Source organism: Elephantulus edwardii, unplaced genomic scaffold, assembly GCF_000299155.1.
Source record: "Elephantulus edwardii isolate Elephantulus edwardi_28Jun2011 unplaced genomic scaffold, EleEdw1.0 scaffold00257, whole genome shotgun sequence".
NCBI lineage: Eukaryota > Metazoa > Chordata > Mammalia > Macroscelidea > Macroscelididae > Elephantulus > Elephantulus edwardii.
In genome coordinates, this window is record NW_006400007.1 from 1,931,678 (window position 1) to 1,947,063 (window position 15,386).

Here is a 15,386-nt window from a genome sequence, read left to right on the forward strand (position 1 = left end):
GGAGAGGAAGGCCCTCTATGAGGTGGATTGATTCAGTGACTGGGATAATTGGGATGGGAGTGTCAGAGACAGTGCGATTGGCACAGGACAGAACGAAGTTTAGGGCTGTTGTACATAGGGTCGCTATGAGTCGCAGGCGACTCGACGGCACATAACAACAACATTTAAAATTAAAAATGTATCTCATTCTGGATTAAACCAGAAAATACTACTTCATTTGTCACACTCTAATCCCCTTTCCATATAAAGCAAGGATTTGAGCTTAGGTCAAGACCTAACTTAAAGGCAAAAATGTTAAATGCTCATATTTAATCAGTAGGTGGAGCTCAGATACTTTCAAGTTTTCTAAAGCAAACAATGCATTTTGTACTTAAAAGACTTTCTCTGATTATAAAAAGGTAGAAATAAAAGAGTGAATAGAATGCTATTTTTTTAAATTTTAGACTTTCATATTTTTATTTTGTTTCATTACTTCCTCAAACAAGCAAAAATAAAGAACTTTAAAGAAAATACTTCTTTAAAATTGTTTCTTTTATTTAAAAGTCTTAAGATTTCAGGTTTTGCTTCACGATTTAAATTTGCCGAGAGGCTTATTGAAATAAATATTTTCCATAATAATTGCCTTTTACTTTCTTTTTGTAAAGCTCAAACTGAGATTATATGTTGCTAATCCTTTTAATAATTTTTTTAGCTTTAATTTGAAGAAATATTGATTGACCGAAAATAAAGTCCACCTTAAGGGATGTATTTAAAATTATAGTAGATAAAATTACTTGAAACTTTGAAATATCTTTCTCTGAATTTACTATAGTAAGTTTGAACACTATGCTAGTAGACGGTGATTGTTTTAGTATCATTCGCAGGAAATATTTATTTATAAAAAACCAAATATGTGATTCTGGATTTCAGTCTTGAAGTGAGCTATGCTATAATAAATTCTATACTTTTATTGTAGTTCACTTTTATGAACAGTTTTCATCTGTTTTCTTATGTTAGAAGTCAAATTATGTTCCTTACAATGTTATCATTTTTATTTTTTTAAATATGTATGACAAAAGTTCCGAGTAGACTATTATTTTACCCATAAAACTGTTTTGCTTTGAATCTACAAGACATATTAAGATATATTTTGAAATTTGAAGGGGGAAAAAACACTAAAAAGTTCTGAGATTAGGATCTTAGTTTTGAAACTTATTTTTGTAACATTGGAATGGAAGATAGTTTACCTTTTATTGTTGTTGTTTACTGTTTCTGGTTTCCTCACAAAAGAGACAATTCTTATGGGAAATAATGATAAAATGAAATTTGCCCTCATCTTCAGTTACTCTGGAATAGAACAATGTGTTCCCTCTCGTCTACTCCCACTGAACCTTACCTGCACTCCTTCCAGTTGTTATTTTTTTTGTTCTTGTGCACCGTTGAGCTGGAACTGGCTCATAGCTGACCCACTAATGGGTTTTCATAATCAGTCAGTTGCACAGGAGATTACCTGTCTTCCTCTAGTGAAGTGGCTGGTGGATTCAAACTGCATCTTTGGATTGGCAGCACAACTCCTTACCCCAAAGCCACCACAGCACCCTAATTATCAGTTAATGGGTACAAAGAAAAATGTTACTGATGAGTAAGTATATTGTACATATAAAGGATTTTTTTAAAAAAAAAAAGACAAAATATTGAGTATAGTTTGTCAATGTGAAAAAAATGTATCTGAGTTTTATAGTAACACCTAATATCTTTAACAATGACTGTTTTAATAATAATTAAGTAACCCAGTTACCTCCCTGATTTTACTTTTTTCCTAAGGACTTTCTAAATGGGTACGGCAGCAGATCCAACACCATTCAACATTTGAAAGTGCACTGAAGTCTCTGACTGAATTTTCCAAAAGGCACTTAAAGATCATTGATGTCTTAGAGGCCAGGAGGTCTGTACAGGACAAAGAAGGTATACTTGAAGTGGCTTCTTTGAAAGACAACACCCCAACTTCTTTATTGGAAATAGAAAGTCATCAGTCACCAGTAAATCCAAAGGAAGATGATACAAGAATCTGTGTCCAAGAACTTCAGTGCCCCAAAATGATAATGAAAAATCCATCTCTACCAAGCACCGTCATCTCCAGAAAGGAGAAAAGTATGAAAAATTTTCTGGTTTTTTCTTTTTTTTTAGTGAAATGGTAGTGTTGTTTGATTATCTTAAATATTTTATCTTGTAATATAAGATCTTATACTAAAATAATGAAAAAACATTAGAACTATTGTTGTTGATTGCTGTTGAGGCGAGCATGACTCATAGTGACCCTATGAACAAAAGGCTAGAAGCCTTTCTATAACTATTGTTATTTATAAAAGTTCATGGTTTCTAGAAGTGACTGTCACTCCTGCTTCCAAACCTATCTTAAACTGGGAGCTCTTCCAAACACTGTCCACCATAGGTAACTGTTATGGTATTTGACACCCCAGTGGCACAAAGTTCAGCATCACAGCAACCCCAGATTACTTCAGTACAGCATATTGACAGAATACTGTACCACTTAGAAGAATGTTCCTCCAAAATATAATAACAACCAACATTTACATACGAAGGCCCTCCCCAAGGTCTTGTTGACTCTAAACAAGAGACTTAAATAAAAAAACAACCAGTATAGTGTGTTTTTGTTGTTATGTGTCCTTGAATCGTCTGTGACGTATAGCAACTCTATATGTACGGCACCTCTGAACCCTTCCCTATCCTGAGCCAATCTCACTAACTCCAACACACCAGCCTCCTCTGCCCAAGGTCCTGTATCAGTCCATCTCATCCTGGGTCTTCCTCTCCTGCTCTGACTCTCCATTCTTCCGAGCATAGTGCCCTTCTTAGATAAATAAAAGTACATTAGAGCTATTAGATTATGGATGGTGAAGAGATTGAGATTGTTAGCAGTTTTAGTTTGCTTGGTTCCACAATCAACACTCTTGGTACTAGCAGCCAGGAAATCAAGAAACGGATTGAATTGGCAATGTCAGTTGTCAGGGACCTCTCCAGAGTACTGAAGAGCAATGAAGTCAGGCTGGAGACTAAGGTACGCCTGATCTGAGACTAGGGATTTAGAAAATTGATGCCTTTGAGCTGTGCTGCTGGAGAAGAGTGCTGAATATACCATGGACTGCTAGGAGAACAAACAGGTTCCTTGGAGGCAAGGATTTTGAAGCTTTGTCTGACATATTTTGGACATGTTGTAAGGAAGGACCAGTCCTTTGAGAGGAACATCTTGTTTGGGAGGGTGGAGGAACAGTGCAAGAGAGGAAGACCCTCAATGAGATGGATTGATTCAGTGATTGGGGTAATGGGAGTAGGTGTGTTGCAGACAGTGAGGATGGCACAGGATATAGCAGGGTTTAGGGCTCTTGTACATAGGGTCGCTGAGTCACAAGCGACTCGATAGCACACAACAACAACAAGAGCCACCACAACAAGATAAAGGTAAATAATCCAATAGAAAAATGGGCACAGGATATGAACAGGCACTTCACCGAAGATGACATTCAGATGGCTAACAGGCACATGAAGAAATGTTCAAAATCCCTAGCTCTAAGAGAGATGCAAATTAAAACAACTATGAGATATCATTTCACCCCAGTCAAAGTAGCAAAATTTAACAGAACAGCAAACAACAAATGCTGGCGAGGTTGTGGAGAAACTGGAACCCTTATTCACTTTTGGTGGGAGTGTAAAATGGTGCAACCCCTGTGGAAGGCAGTATGGCGCTTTCTCAAAAAGTTGCAAATAGAGATACCATTTGACCCAGCAATTCCACTACTGGGAATATATCCCAAAGAGACCATAACTGACATCCACGTAGATATATGCACACCCATGTTTATTGCGGCTCTGTTCGCAATAGCAAGAAGTTGGAAACAACCCAGGTGCCCATCAACAAACGAATGGATAGAGAGGCTGTGGTATATTCACACAATAGAATACTATGCTGCATTGAAAAACAAGGAACTAATGCAATATTATTAAAAATGGTTGACTCTGGAGAACATTATGCTGAGTGAAGTATCCCATTTACAAAAGGACAAATATTGCATGGTGCCACTGTTGTAAAAGAGGACTGACCTTGGGGTTGGGGAGAGACTGAGAAAGATGGGTTCAGTAATGTATACTGCACTGAAACAGATGAGGGAGAAAACTGTTTAAAAGGGATATGTGATTAGGTATTTCTGTCATGACAGGAGTCTAGGGCGATGGCTACATGGTGGAGTGGACTTCGGGGAGGGTTTATAAAACAATGAAAGAATTTCTCTTTTACTTTTTAAGAGGGTAGTGTTCTGGCAGGGGGAAGGCTTGGGAAGGGAGAAATGTGCAACAATGAATGAATGGAAATCCAAACCCTCTGTAAATTTTTACTGAAATTAATAATAAATTTAAGTTAGAGTAATGAAGGCAATGGATTTATAACGGCTCATGCTAATAACACTATATTATGGCATGGAGGAGGAATAGTGGAACTGTAGCCACATTTACAATATTCTTACCAAAACCATTTATGGAAAATAGGAACTGCATTGGAACATGTATCTCTGGATTGGAAATGATCATATTGTTAATATTTCTAGCCTTAAACTTAAAGTATTATATTGTTCAAAATTATTTGTTATATATTTGTTTACATTTTCCCCCTCTTTTAACAACTGGGATCTAGAGGGAAGAGAAAAGACTAGAGAATGGCCAAATTATTGGGGCAGCTATTGCTCCAGTTTAGGGCCTGTGTCAGGAAAAGGAAGTCTTACTCATAAACAGTGCCACCCAAAGGTAATAAAGGAGGTCAGAATTGCTTCCACTGTGGAAAGCTGGTCTATTCCATAGAATAGATTTTTGATTTTTTTAAATGAATGTATCGTGGAACTTCCTATATTAATTTTTAAATAATTCTTTTATATCATATGCTACTATCCTAAATAAATATTATAGGGAATTAAAAGGGAGCTCTGCTGGTCAAGTGGTAAGGAATTACATTATTGACAGAAGGCACACAATTCAGCTCCACTAGCTGCTCCATGAGACAAAGATTGACAGTATCCACCCATGTGACTTTCAGCCTTCAAAAATTCACTGGAGGGTCAACTATATGTTGGTTCCAACTTAAAGGTATACAGCAGTAACAGTAAACTGAAAATCATTATGCTGATTGTCAGAAAACCTATGATGCAGTCCTTACCTGACTCCTAACCAGTTTTATAACTTTAAGCAAACAGTAGCCTTTCTGGTTGTCAGTTCTCTTGTTTATGAAATGTATTTTAGTAGATATAGTAAATTGGTCTAGGGGACACTGAAGTACTAAGATTCCTTTTAGAGTTAATATTCTGTGCTTTAAATTCTAAGATAGAAGTCTTATTTCGGATTGGAGGCTGCATATTTAGTACCCTACAGAATAAATATTTCTAGTGTTTACATTATTTTCTAATGTTTGTATTAATATAATGGCTATTGTTTTATCTAAGGTTAAGATTAACAGTTTTTTTTTCATTTTCATACTCATAGGTGATCCTGTGTTACCAGAAGACTCTGAACAGGCAGTGAAAGGAGAGAAAAAGGTGATTTCCAGATCCACAAGCCCAACCTTCAGCAAGCAGGCAAAGAAAGTTAGTTGGTCTAGTTTTTATTCTTTTGGACGGTGCTTTACTGGTAAAACTCCATTTGCAGCAGCGCCTGAGCTCAGACCATCGGAGAACTGTGCCTCTAGTACTTCTACTACCAAAATAGAGAAGATGGAAAAGGAAACTGTTTTGCCGTTCATGGATAAATGTGAGCCCTCATCTCTAACAGTAGACACATCATTTGGGCCATGGCCTCAATCAGAAATGATTATTTTACCAACAGAGATTGATGCTGCTCTTACCAAAATAAATCATCCCAGTGAGGAAACCCTGGATGCAGACATTGAAATGTCTCCAGAAAGTAAAGATGCTAAACTTTCTACTTCAAGTGGTGATTGTGTAACAGAAGCAGAAGATGAATCTATCTACTATACACCTGAACTTTATGATCCTGTAGATACAAATGAAGAGAAAAATGAACTAGTTGTAACTAATACAGACAATAGATTGGCTGATGATTCAAATTACATTTTAGTTGAAGACCTTTCTGAATACAGAACTGTAAAGGAAATGGATTGAGTCAGTGAAGCAAAAATAGAAGGTTGCACAGACACAGAATTTAATAGAATCATACATCTTAAAAAACATAAGATTGATAAACATTGATGACTTAAAAATAGTACAGATAAGTTGGATTGTGGAAAAACTCATAAAACAGATAGAACGTTAAATAATCACCTAAAAATAAACACATGTTCCTGGTATTATGTAACAGTAGCTGTAAATATAGTCTTCTTGCTTATGTATTAAATTGTTGTAAGTAATAATGTATACATTGGATGATTAGTTTTTAAAACTTTTCTATATTCTTACTGTTTTATTTCATTTCAGTAAGATTTTAAAAAATCTGTCTTATGTTAAGAATTTTATTTCCTCATTAGATTTTTTAAAAAATCTATTTTTTATGTTCAGAATTATAAATTTTACTATTTTCAACTTTTGATAAAATGATTCATGTAAAGTATTTTTCTCCAACAGGTCTTCCTTAGCAAATGTAATAAAAATTAATCTGAAAGGTAGCCTTTTTTGAAAACAGTATAGATTTCACATAATTTTGTAGTATTTTTGTTGTCTCCATTTGTTTTAATGCACACATAAATAATTAGCGAGTACTGGTGAAATAGTCTGCAGGGAGTTGGCTTGCTAATCTAAAAGCAGCACCTCGGATGGTTCAAACCTACCAGTGGCTCTACTGTGAAAAGACAGGTAATTTCTTCCCAAGGAATTGGTAGCCTCGGAACCTCAGTGGAGGGTCAGCTATGAGTTAATTCCAGCGTGATGGCAATGAGTGAGTGAGTGACTCGAGCACTTCAGCCATGTTTCACCATAGATTTTTACCTTCAGTCAGTTTTTTCAGAAATCAGACTTTGTCTGGAAAAGCTTAGTTCTCTAATTAAACTTGATTATTTAGAAGAAAGAAAACCAAGGACATTAAACCTTTTCACATTTTTTTTTGTTTTTACATTTCTTGTTTGATAAATGAGAATTAAGCATATTATCAGCTAATTATGCAGAGTTCTAAGATGCCAAATGAAGGATTCTAAAATTTTTATTGTCGTTATTTGGCTTCATTGTTATGTAGGAAACAAATGGCATGTTTGAGCATAAAAGCTTTAATTATGTAACTGGATAAAAAATTTGTATATTTATTCGATATATAACTACAGCTAGATATGTTCCTGATAGCACAGCAAATCTTTCTCTGAATTTTTATTATTCTTGTTTTTGTGAATGAAGCTATACTTACAGTCATAATGTTTATAGAAGATGCTTTTCTGATGTCAATATAAAAGTACATTCACTGATTTTTTTTTACTAACATCTTATTATCAATGCGTATTTAGGAGTCTTGTGAAAATTTGAAGTTTTATTCACTGTTTAAATTGTGTGTCTATTATTTGCAAGTCAGAAGTGCCTGTTGTGGTGGTGTGGTGGTCATGGTTATATGCCAGAGTCAACTATGACTCAGTGACCCTATGAACAGTGGCTCTGAAACATGCCCTATCTTGAGCCAGCTTCACTGTCTCTGACACAACTGAACCTATTGCCACAGTCACTGTCTTAATCCCTCTTTCCAGAGTCTTCCTCTCCTGCACGGACTCCACTCTTCCAAGTATAATATCCTTCTCCAAGGACTGGCCTCTCTTGACAACATAGCCAAAGTATGTGAGACAGAATTTCAAAATCCTTGCCTCCAAGAGGCAACCTGGTTTCACCCTTTCCGACAGAGCTGCATAGTCCATCATGTGTTGAATAACCTTCTCCAGCACCACAACTCAAAGACATTGATTCTTCCTTTGCCATCCTTATTCATTGTCGAGGTCTCAGATGCATATCAAGCAATTGTGAAGAGCATGCCCTGGATCAGACACACCTTGGTCTCTAGACTGACATTATTGCTCTTTAACACTCTGGAGAGGGCTTTGACAGCACATTTTCCCAGTGTATCTCATCTTTTGACTTCCTGGCTGCTGGTGGTGAGGGTGTTGATGATGGATCCAAGCAAGATGAAATCATTAGCAACCCCAGTCTTTTCTCCATCTATCAGTGATGCTTTCTGTTGACCCAGTGACAATGAACTTTGCTTTCTTGATGTTGAGATGCAATCCATATTGAAAGCTACAGTTCTTGATCTTCTGCAGCAAACACTTCAAGTCCTCAGTTTTGGTAAGCAAGATTATTGATAAGTTTCCTCCAATCCTAATGCTATGTTCTTCTTTATAAAGTCCAACCTCAAATGATCTACTCAGTATATAGACTGAAAAAGTTTGGAGAAAGAGTACATCCCAGACATACTCCTTTCTTGATTTTGAACCATGCAGGGTTCCCTTGCTCTGTTTGGACAACAGCTTATCAGTCTGGGTTTCACATGAGCTAAATTAAATGTTCCTGAGATTCCCATACTTTTCAGTGTTACCCACAGTTTGTTGTGGTACATAGCCAAATGCCTTAAATGTGCAATAAAGTACCAATAGACCTTCTGATATTCTATCTTACTTCAGCAGTGATATAATTGGTGCCGTTACCTCAATGTACTATTCTCATCATTTTTTATAATCTTCAGCAAGATTTTGTTTGTGTGTGATACAAGTGATATTACTTAATAATACCCACATTCTCTTGCATCAACTTTTTTTGGGAATGAGAATAAATATGGATCTCTTCTAGTCAGTCCAAAGAAGCTGGACTCTATGAAGATGAATGTTACACCGAGATTGAAGGAAGACTCATCAATAACTTGAGTTATGCATATGACACAACCTTGCTTGTTGAAAGTGAGGAGGATTTGAAGCACTTTTTTTGAGATTTGAAGCACTTTTTTTGAGAAGATCAAGGAATACAGCTTTCAATATGGATTGCATCTCAATATCAAGAAAACAAAAGTTCTTACTATTGGACCTATGGGTAACATCATGATAGATGGAGAAAAGATTGAAACTGTTAACATCTTCATCGTTACTAGAATCCAAAATCAACACCCTTGGTACCAGCAGTCAAGAAGTCAGGAGACATTGCAGTGAGAAAGTCTACAGTCAGGGACCTCTCCAAATTATTGAAGAGTAATGATATTAGTTTGAGGACTAAGGTTTGTCTGATTCAGGCCATAATCTTTCTGATCACTTGCTATCTGTCTGAGAGCTGGATGGTAAGTAAGATTGACAGAAGAATAATTCATGCTTTTGGCTGTGGTGTTGGAGAATACTGAATATCCCATAGACTGCCAAAAGAACAAATATGTTTTAGAGAAAGTACAGCCAGAGCGCTCCTTGGAGGCAAAGATAAAGCTTTGCCTCACATCCTTTGGCATGCTGCTAGGAGAGGCTATTTCTTGGAGAAGGACATGATTCTGGGAAAGTCCCTAAACCAGTTGGACTGACACAATGGCCCAGGACAGGAGAGAGTTTAGATCTGTTATTCATAAGGTCATTATGGGTCTCAATTCAACAGCACCTAACAAAAACCACCAGTCAGCCAGGTAGCTGTCCTTCAGCCAGATTTCTTGGCACAACCTGGTGAACACATCCAGGGATGCATCTGTTTTTTTGAAAAATGACAATTGGAATTACATTAATCCCTGGGACTTTATTTTCCCCCCCAGCTCCTTCAGTTCCTTCAGTGGCGCTTGAACTGCCTCCTTTATTACCATTGGTTCTTGATCATATGCTACTTGCTGAAATGGTTCTGTGTCAGCCAGTTCTTTTTGGCACAGAGTCCTTATATTCCTTCCATCTTCTCTTCTCCCTCTCGTCTCTCCTTCCATCATTTTTTTTTACTGAACAATATTTTTTTATCTTTAAATAGATGATTGTTAATAGGTGCTTTAGCATAGCACCATCCGTGTTGAGGCTGGTACCATCTCATCAGTTCTCTTGGTGGCTTTGGACAGTCTGATTTCTTGTGATAGTTGCCATTTCTCAAAGAACCACTCCAAAACTAAAAAAGAATGTTGCAGTAGTATTGTTCCATGGGGCTTCCAAGGCTATAATCATATCTTTCTCCAAAAGTAGGTAATGTTGTTGCTGAGTACTGTGGAGTCAGAACCAACTCACAGGGGGTTTTCAGAGGCAGGAAATCACATGGGAGGATATTTTCCAAGTTCCTCCCCAGAGCAGCTGGTGGATTTGAATTTCATACTTTCTTTTTTAGCTGAACTTGGCTGCTGCATCTGTTTGGTTTGGAGTAGCTGTAGCCAGTAGATGGTCCATCTCTGGTGCATCAAAAAACATATGCCTCTGCTCCATTACCCAACCTGCCCTGCTCCCGAGGCAAAGCTTCTCCTCCTGCTCTCCCCTCCAGTATATCATGGTGGACCTCTCCTTCCATCTTTTAACACTTCCTGTATCATTCAAGATTTTGCCAGTAGCATCTTTTTCCCCCTTCCACCTTATTTTTCTTTTATATCAATTTGCATATAAAATTTGTATACATTGTATATAATGTATAGTGAATTTCACACACTTTCAACCAATCACTCATGTACATTGTGTTTTATAAAAGTAATCACCCTTGATCTAAGATTACTGTTACCCCATCTTTTCACGTCTCCATTGGATCTTTCCTAATTCCTTCAACCTCCCCTCAGCTCACTAAAGTCTGTAATCTGAATTATTTCCTTCCCTCCTCAGCTCTCCCTGCCACCTCTCTCCCCTTCCCTTTTTGGACTTTGATCCGCCTCTTACTAGTTTTCCTTCTGTTTTTACAATGATGGTCTTACGCAGTATTTGTCCTTATGACACTGAGTTCACTCAGCATAATAATGCTCTAGATTCTCCCATGTTTTAGAGTATTTTACAAAATCATTGCTCTTTAGTGTTTCATGGTATTCTATTATGTGAATGTACTATAATTTCTCAGTATTTTTGTTGATGGACATTTTGGACTATTTCCATTTTCTTGCTATTGTGAATAAGGCTGTTAAGAACATAAGTGTACAAATACCTGTTTGTGTCTCCATTCTCTTTTCCTTGGGATATATTCCCAGCAGTACAGTAGCTGGGCCACATGGGATTTCTATGTTTAGGGGTTCTTTTAGAAACGCTAAACTGCCTGCCAGAATGGTTGTACCATTTTACAGTCCCACCAGCAGTGCATGAGAGAGCTGATCTCTTCACATCCTCTCCAACATTTATTGCTTGCTGTCCTATTAAACTTTGCTACTGTAGCGAGATGGTCTCATTATGCTTTTTATTTGCATCTTTCTTATGTTGAGCATTTTGTCATATGTCTGTTGGCCATCCATCCATATATCTTCTTTATGAAAAGCCTTTCCATTTATTCTCCCCATTTTATAATCGGGTTATCAGCGTGTTCCATGTAGAGGCACTATAGTATTCTGTAAATTTTATAATGAGACCCTTGTCTGAGAAGGCTTTGCCAAATGTTTTCTCCCAGCCTGTAGGGATTTTTTCATCCCATTGGAAAAAGTTTTTTAATCATACAGGGACTTAATTTTTAGAAAGTCCCATTCATTTTGGCCTTTCCTGATTGTACATTTCTGATTATAATTACAAGCGTATTTATACCGTAGGCTACGCCTTCTAAGTTTGGTCCTCTTTAGTCTCGTAATCTTTATGATTTCGAGCTTTACCTCTAGGTCTCTGGTCTACCTACAGTTAATTTTCATATATAGAGTGAAATGTGGATCATACTTCCGTTTTCTGCATGTAGATGCCCAGTTTTGCCAGCACCATTTGTTCAAGAGTTGGTCATTTTCCCATATGATAGGTTTTATTCCCTTGTTGAATGCCAGTTGACCGTAGGTTAATGGGTTAATTTCTGAGTTCTCGATTCTGTACCTTTGGTCTTGTAGTCTTTTACCAGTACCATACTGTTTTGGTTATTACAGCTGTGTATTAGGGTCTGAGATCAGAGAGTACTATGCCTCCCACTTCATTTTTGTTTTTCAGGAGTGCTTTACTTGGGGATGTTGGGAGTGGGGAGGATCTGGTGTGAAGGGCAATGTATATGAACTTTGTAGGTAAAGTAAGCAGTGTAAGATTGAAAAAAAAACAAACCAGCCCTTTGCTATTTGAGGTCTCTTTCCTTTCTAAATAAGCTTGCCAATTGCCTCTTCCATCTCTTTTGAATAATGAGTTCATTATCTGTATGTGGATTACCTCAATGATATACATTTCTGTTGGCTGGATTGTCATTTTCACTGTGTTGAGTGTTTCCTATCCATGAACAGGGATTATTTTTACATATAGTTAGATCTCTTACTGTTTTTTTTTTGCAGTAGTCCTTGTAAAGGTGTGTGTGTGTGTGTGTGTGTGTGTGTGTGTGTTATCAAGTTGAATCCGACTGGCACAGTAGGAGATTGCCCCTCCTCCAGTTGAGCATGGGATGGGTTTGAACTGTATGCAGCACAGTTTGCACTATTGCAGCACAGCTTCTTGCCACTAAGCCACTAAAGCTCCCTCATAAAGGTCTTTCGTGTCTCTAATTAGGTTTATTCCCAAATATCTCAGTTTTTGTTTGTCTATTGTAAATGGTATTGCTTTCTTAGTTTCCTTTTCCATGTTTTCTTTGTTACTGTAGAGAAAATCCCACTGATATTGATCTTAAACCCATAGCATCTTTAAGTATTGCTATAAAATATTTCTTACATAAATAGAATTAATTGTCTATATGCTTACTTTGACTTTGATAACCTTTAGTCTAAATGCAGCTTTTTGTTGTTATTGTGTACCACTGAGTAGGAACTGATGGATAGCTGACCCTCCAGCAGGTCTTCAGAAGCACTAAAAGCATGGGAGGAGATTGCCCATCCTTCTTCTGCAGAGTCGCTGGCAGATTCGTACTACGGTCTTTCGAGATTGCAGTGCAGATTCTTACTGCTATGCCGTCAGAGCTCCCTGTGCAGCTTATTATATAATAAAACTATCAGGCAATACATCTTATCTAAGCACAGTTACGTGACATTTGCATTGTTTACAAAAAAAGCATTCATCTATACATTGGGATATGTTAGATCCCACCTAGTACTACATTTTCTTAAGTTGATAAATGAATAATAAGTTAAAAGCACTACATTAGAAGATAATTTCTAAATTGTTTTGAAAGATACAATTTCTCCCTTTGCTGTGATAGCACTAGGTGGAAAGCAAGATACGTGGGCTCTATTCCTGACTCTTCCACTAATTTGCAAAGTACTGTAATAATTACTGTTATGTACAATTAGATTTGCTATAATTCTCAGTGGTTTGGCAGACAGTCTGATTTTTTCCATGTTATAATACACTATAGTCATCTTCCACTTTGTGCGTGCTGCATAGTATTCCATTGTGTGAATGTACCACAATTTCTCTATCCATTGTGGTTGGACATTTGGGCTGTTTCCAGGTTCTTGCGATGGCGAATAATGCTGCTGTGAGCATTGGTGTACAAGTCTCCATTTGTGTCTCCATTCCAGTTTCCTTGGGGTATGTTCCTAGTAGTGGAATAGCTGGGTCATATGGACTTTCTGTGTGCAACTTTTTGAGGAAACACCAAACTGCCTTCCAGAGTAGTTGTATCACTTTACAATCCCACTCACAGTGCATGATTCCCATGAGACAGAAGCCAGGCATGCCTCCACTTTCCAACATTTTTCATCAGCTCTCCTTCCCATGCTACACTCTACTTCTTGGTTCAAAGATCTATTTCAATGTCAGCACAGAACTCAGAGGCCATTCTCACAGTTACGTAATTTATTAAGAAAAAGTGCACAATTCAAGGTTAAGATCAACAGGCTACCACTCAGGCTTAAGACCTGAAAGCACGTAGGCAGTTTTCCTTCAGTGCTATTCAGCTCTCAGCAATTGCTTCTTCCTGGTGCTGCTTTTTTCTGACTGTCTGAAAAAAATCCCCCAAATTCTGTGGTGTTGTCTGGTTAAATACACAAAATCTTTGTCATTTTCAAGACCTGACAGTCCCACTAGAGCATATACTTGGAATGCCACACTTCGTTTTCATAGTGTTTGGCAACTCACAATCTTTCTATAATCTATTGCCTAATCCCTTCAAAGTTAATAAAAAGTTAGAAGTTCAAACCCACCTGCTGTTCCAAGGAAACAAGAGAGGACAGTCTACTCTAAGATTTGCAACCTGAGGAAGCCTATGAGGCACAGCTATAAGTAGATCTATAAGGTCCTGTTGTGAAGAGAGATTGGTCCTTGGAGAGGGACATCATGCTTGGGAGGGGGGAGGGACGGCGCAGGAGGAAGGCCCTCTATGAGGTGGATTGATTCAGTGACTGGGATAATTGGAATGGGCGTGTCAGAGACAGTGTGATTGGCACAGGACAGAGCGGAGTTTAGGGCTGTTGTACATAGGGTCACTATGAGTCGCAAGCAACTCGACAGCACATAACAACAACAACATAAGGTCCTGTAAGGTTGCTATGAGTCAGAATTGAATCACTGGCAGTTGCCTTGGGATTTTTCATGGTCTAGGTTTATCAAATTGCATTGTTAATTAGCATTTTGGAATTTAAACTAGGCAAGTACTTTAGAAGTTGTCTTCTTACACAGAGTTGTACCTAGACCAAAGTTACATTGAGTGCAACACATCACATTGGTTTTAATGTAGTTTGGTCACATTAATTTGATTTTGTATCTTCTTCTTTTTTTTTTTTTTTTAGTTTAAACTCAACTTAGTTTATTGTCATTGAGTTAGAATCAACTTTTTGCTGATTCCCCATTTTTTTTCTTCTTAAGCTTTATTTTATTTATTTTTTTTAATTTAGGTTGTTTATTTTTCATTTCAATGAACATCTACAGAGATTTTGGGATTCCATTCATTCATTGTTGCACCTGATTTTGTATCTTAGTACACTCTTAGTGAAAGGTACAATTTTATTAAATTTTTATTTTAATTGTTATTTTGATGAAAGTTTACAGAAAATTTTTCTTTCATTCATTCTTTGTTACACATTTTCCTCCCTTCACCTCCCTTCCCTCTCCCCCAGTTCACATTAAAAAAAAAAAATTCATTAGTTCTTGTACCTCTTATTCTGGACTTATCTTACATATATTGCCTAATCAGAAGAATCAATGCCTTTGAATTGTGGTGCTGGAGAAGAGTCTTGAATATATCATGGACCACCAAGAGAGCAAACATGTCTGTCTAAGAGAGGGTGAAACCAAGTTTTTCCTTGGAATCAAAGATTTTGAAACTCCTTCTCACATACTTTGGGCACATGGCCAGGAGAGACCAGTCTTTGGAGAAGGACATCATGCTCAGAATGGTGGAGGGACAGCATAGGAG

General features: G+C 37.3%; 1 protein-coding gene across 1 annotated transcript in view; it reads left to right on the plus strand.

Annotated features, from left to right (window-relative positions):
- The window catches only part of BRIP1 (BRCA1 interacting protein C-terminal helicase 1), a 140,371-nt gene extending 134,126 nt beyond the window's left edge, over positions 1-6,245 (plus strand). Inside the window, 2 exon segments of the mRNA XM_006899468.1 lie at positions 1,804-2,130; positions 5,524-6,245. Of these exon segments, the coding sequence (XP_006899530.1) occupies positions 1,804-2,130; positions 5,524-6,245 (1,049 nt within the window).
- The last annotated feature ends 9,141 nt before the right edge of the window (positions 6,246-15,386 follow it).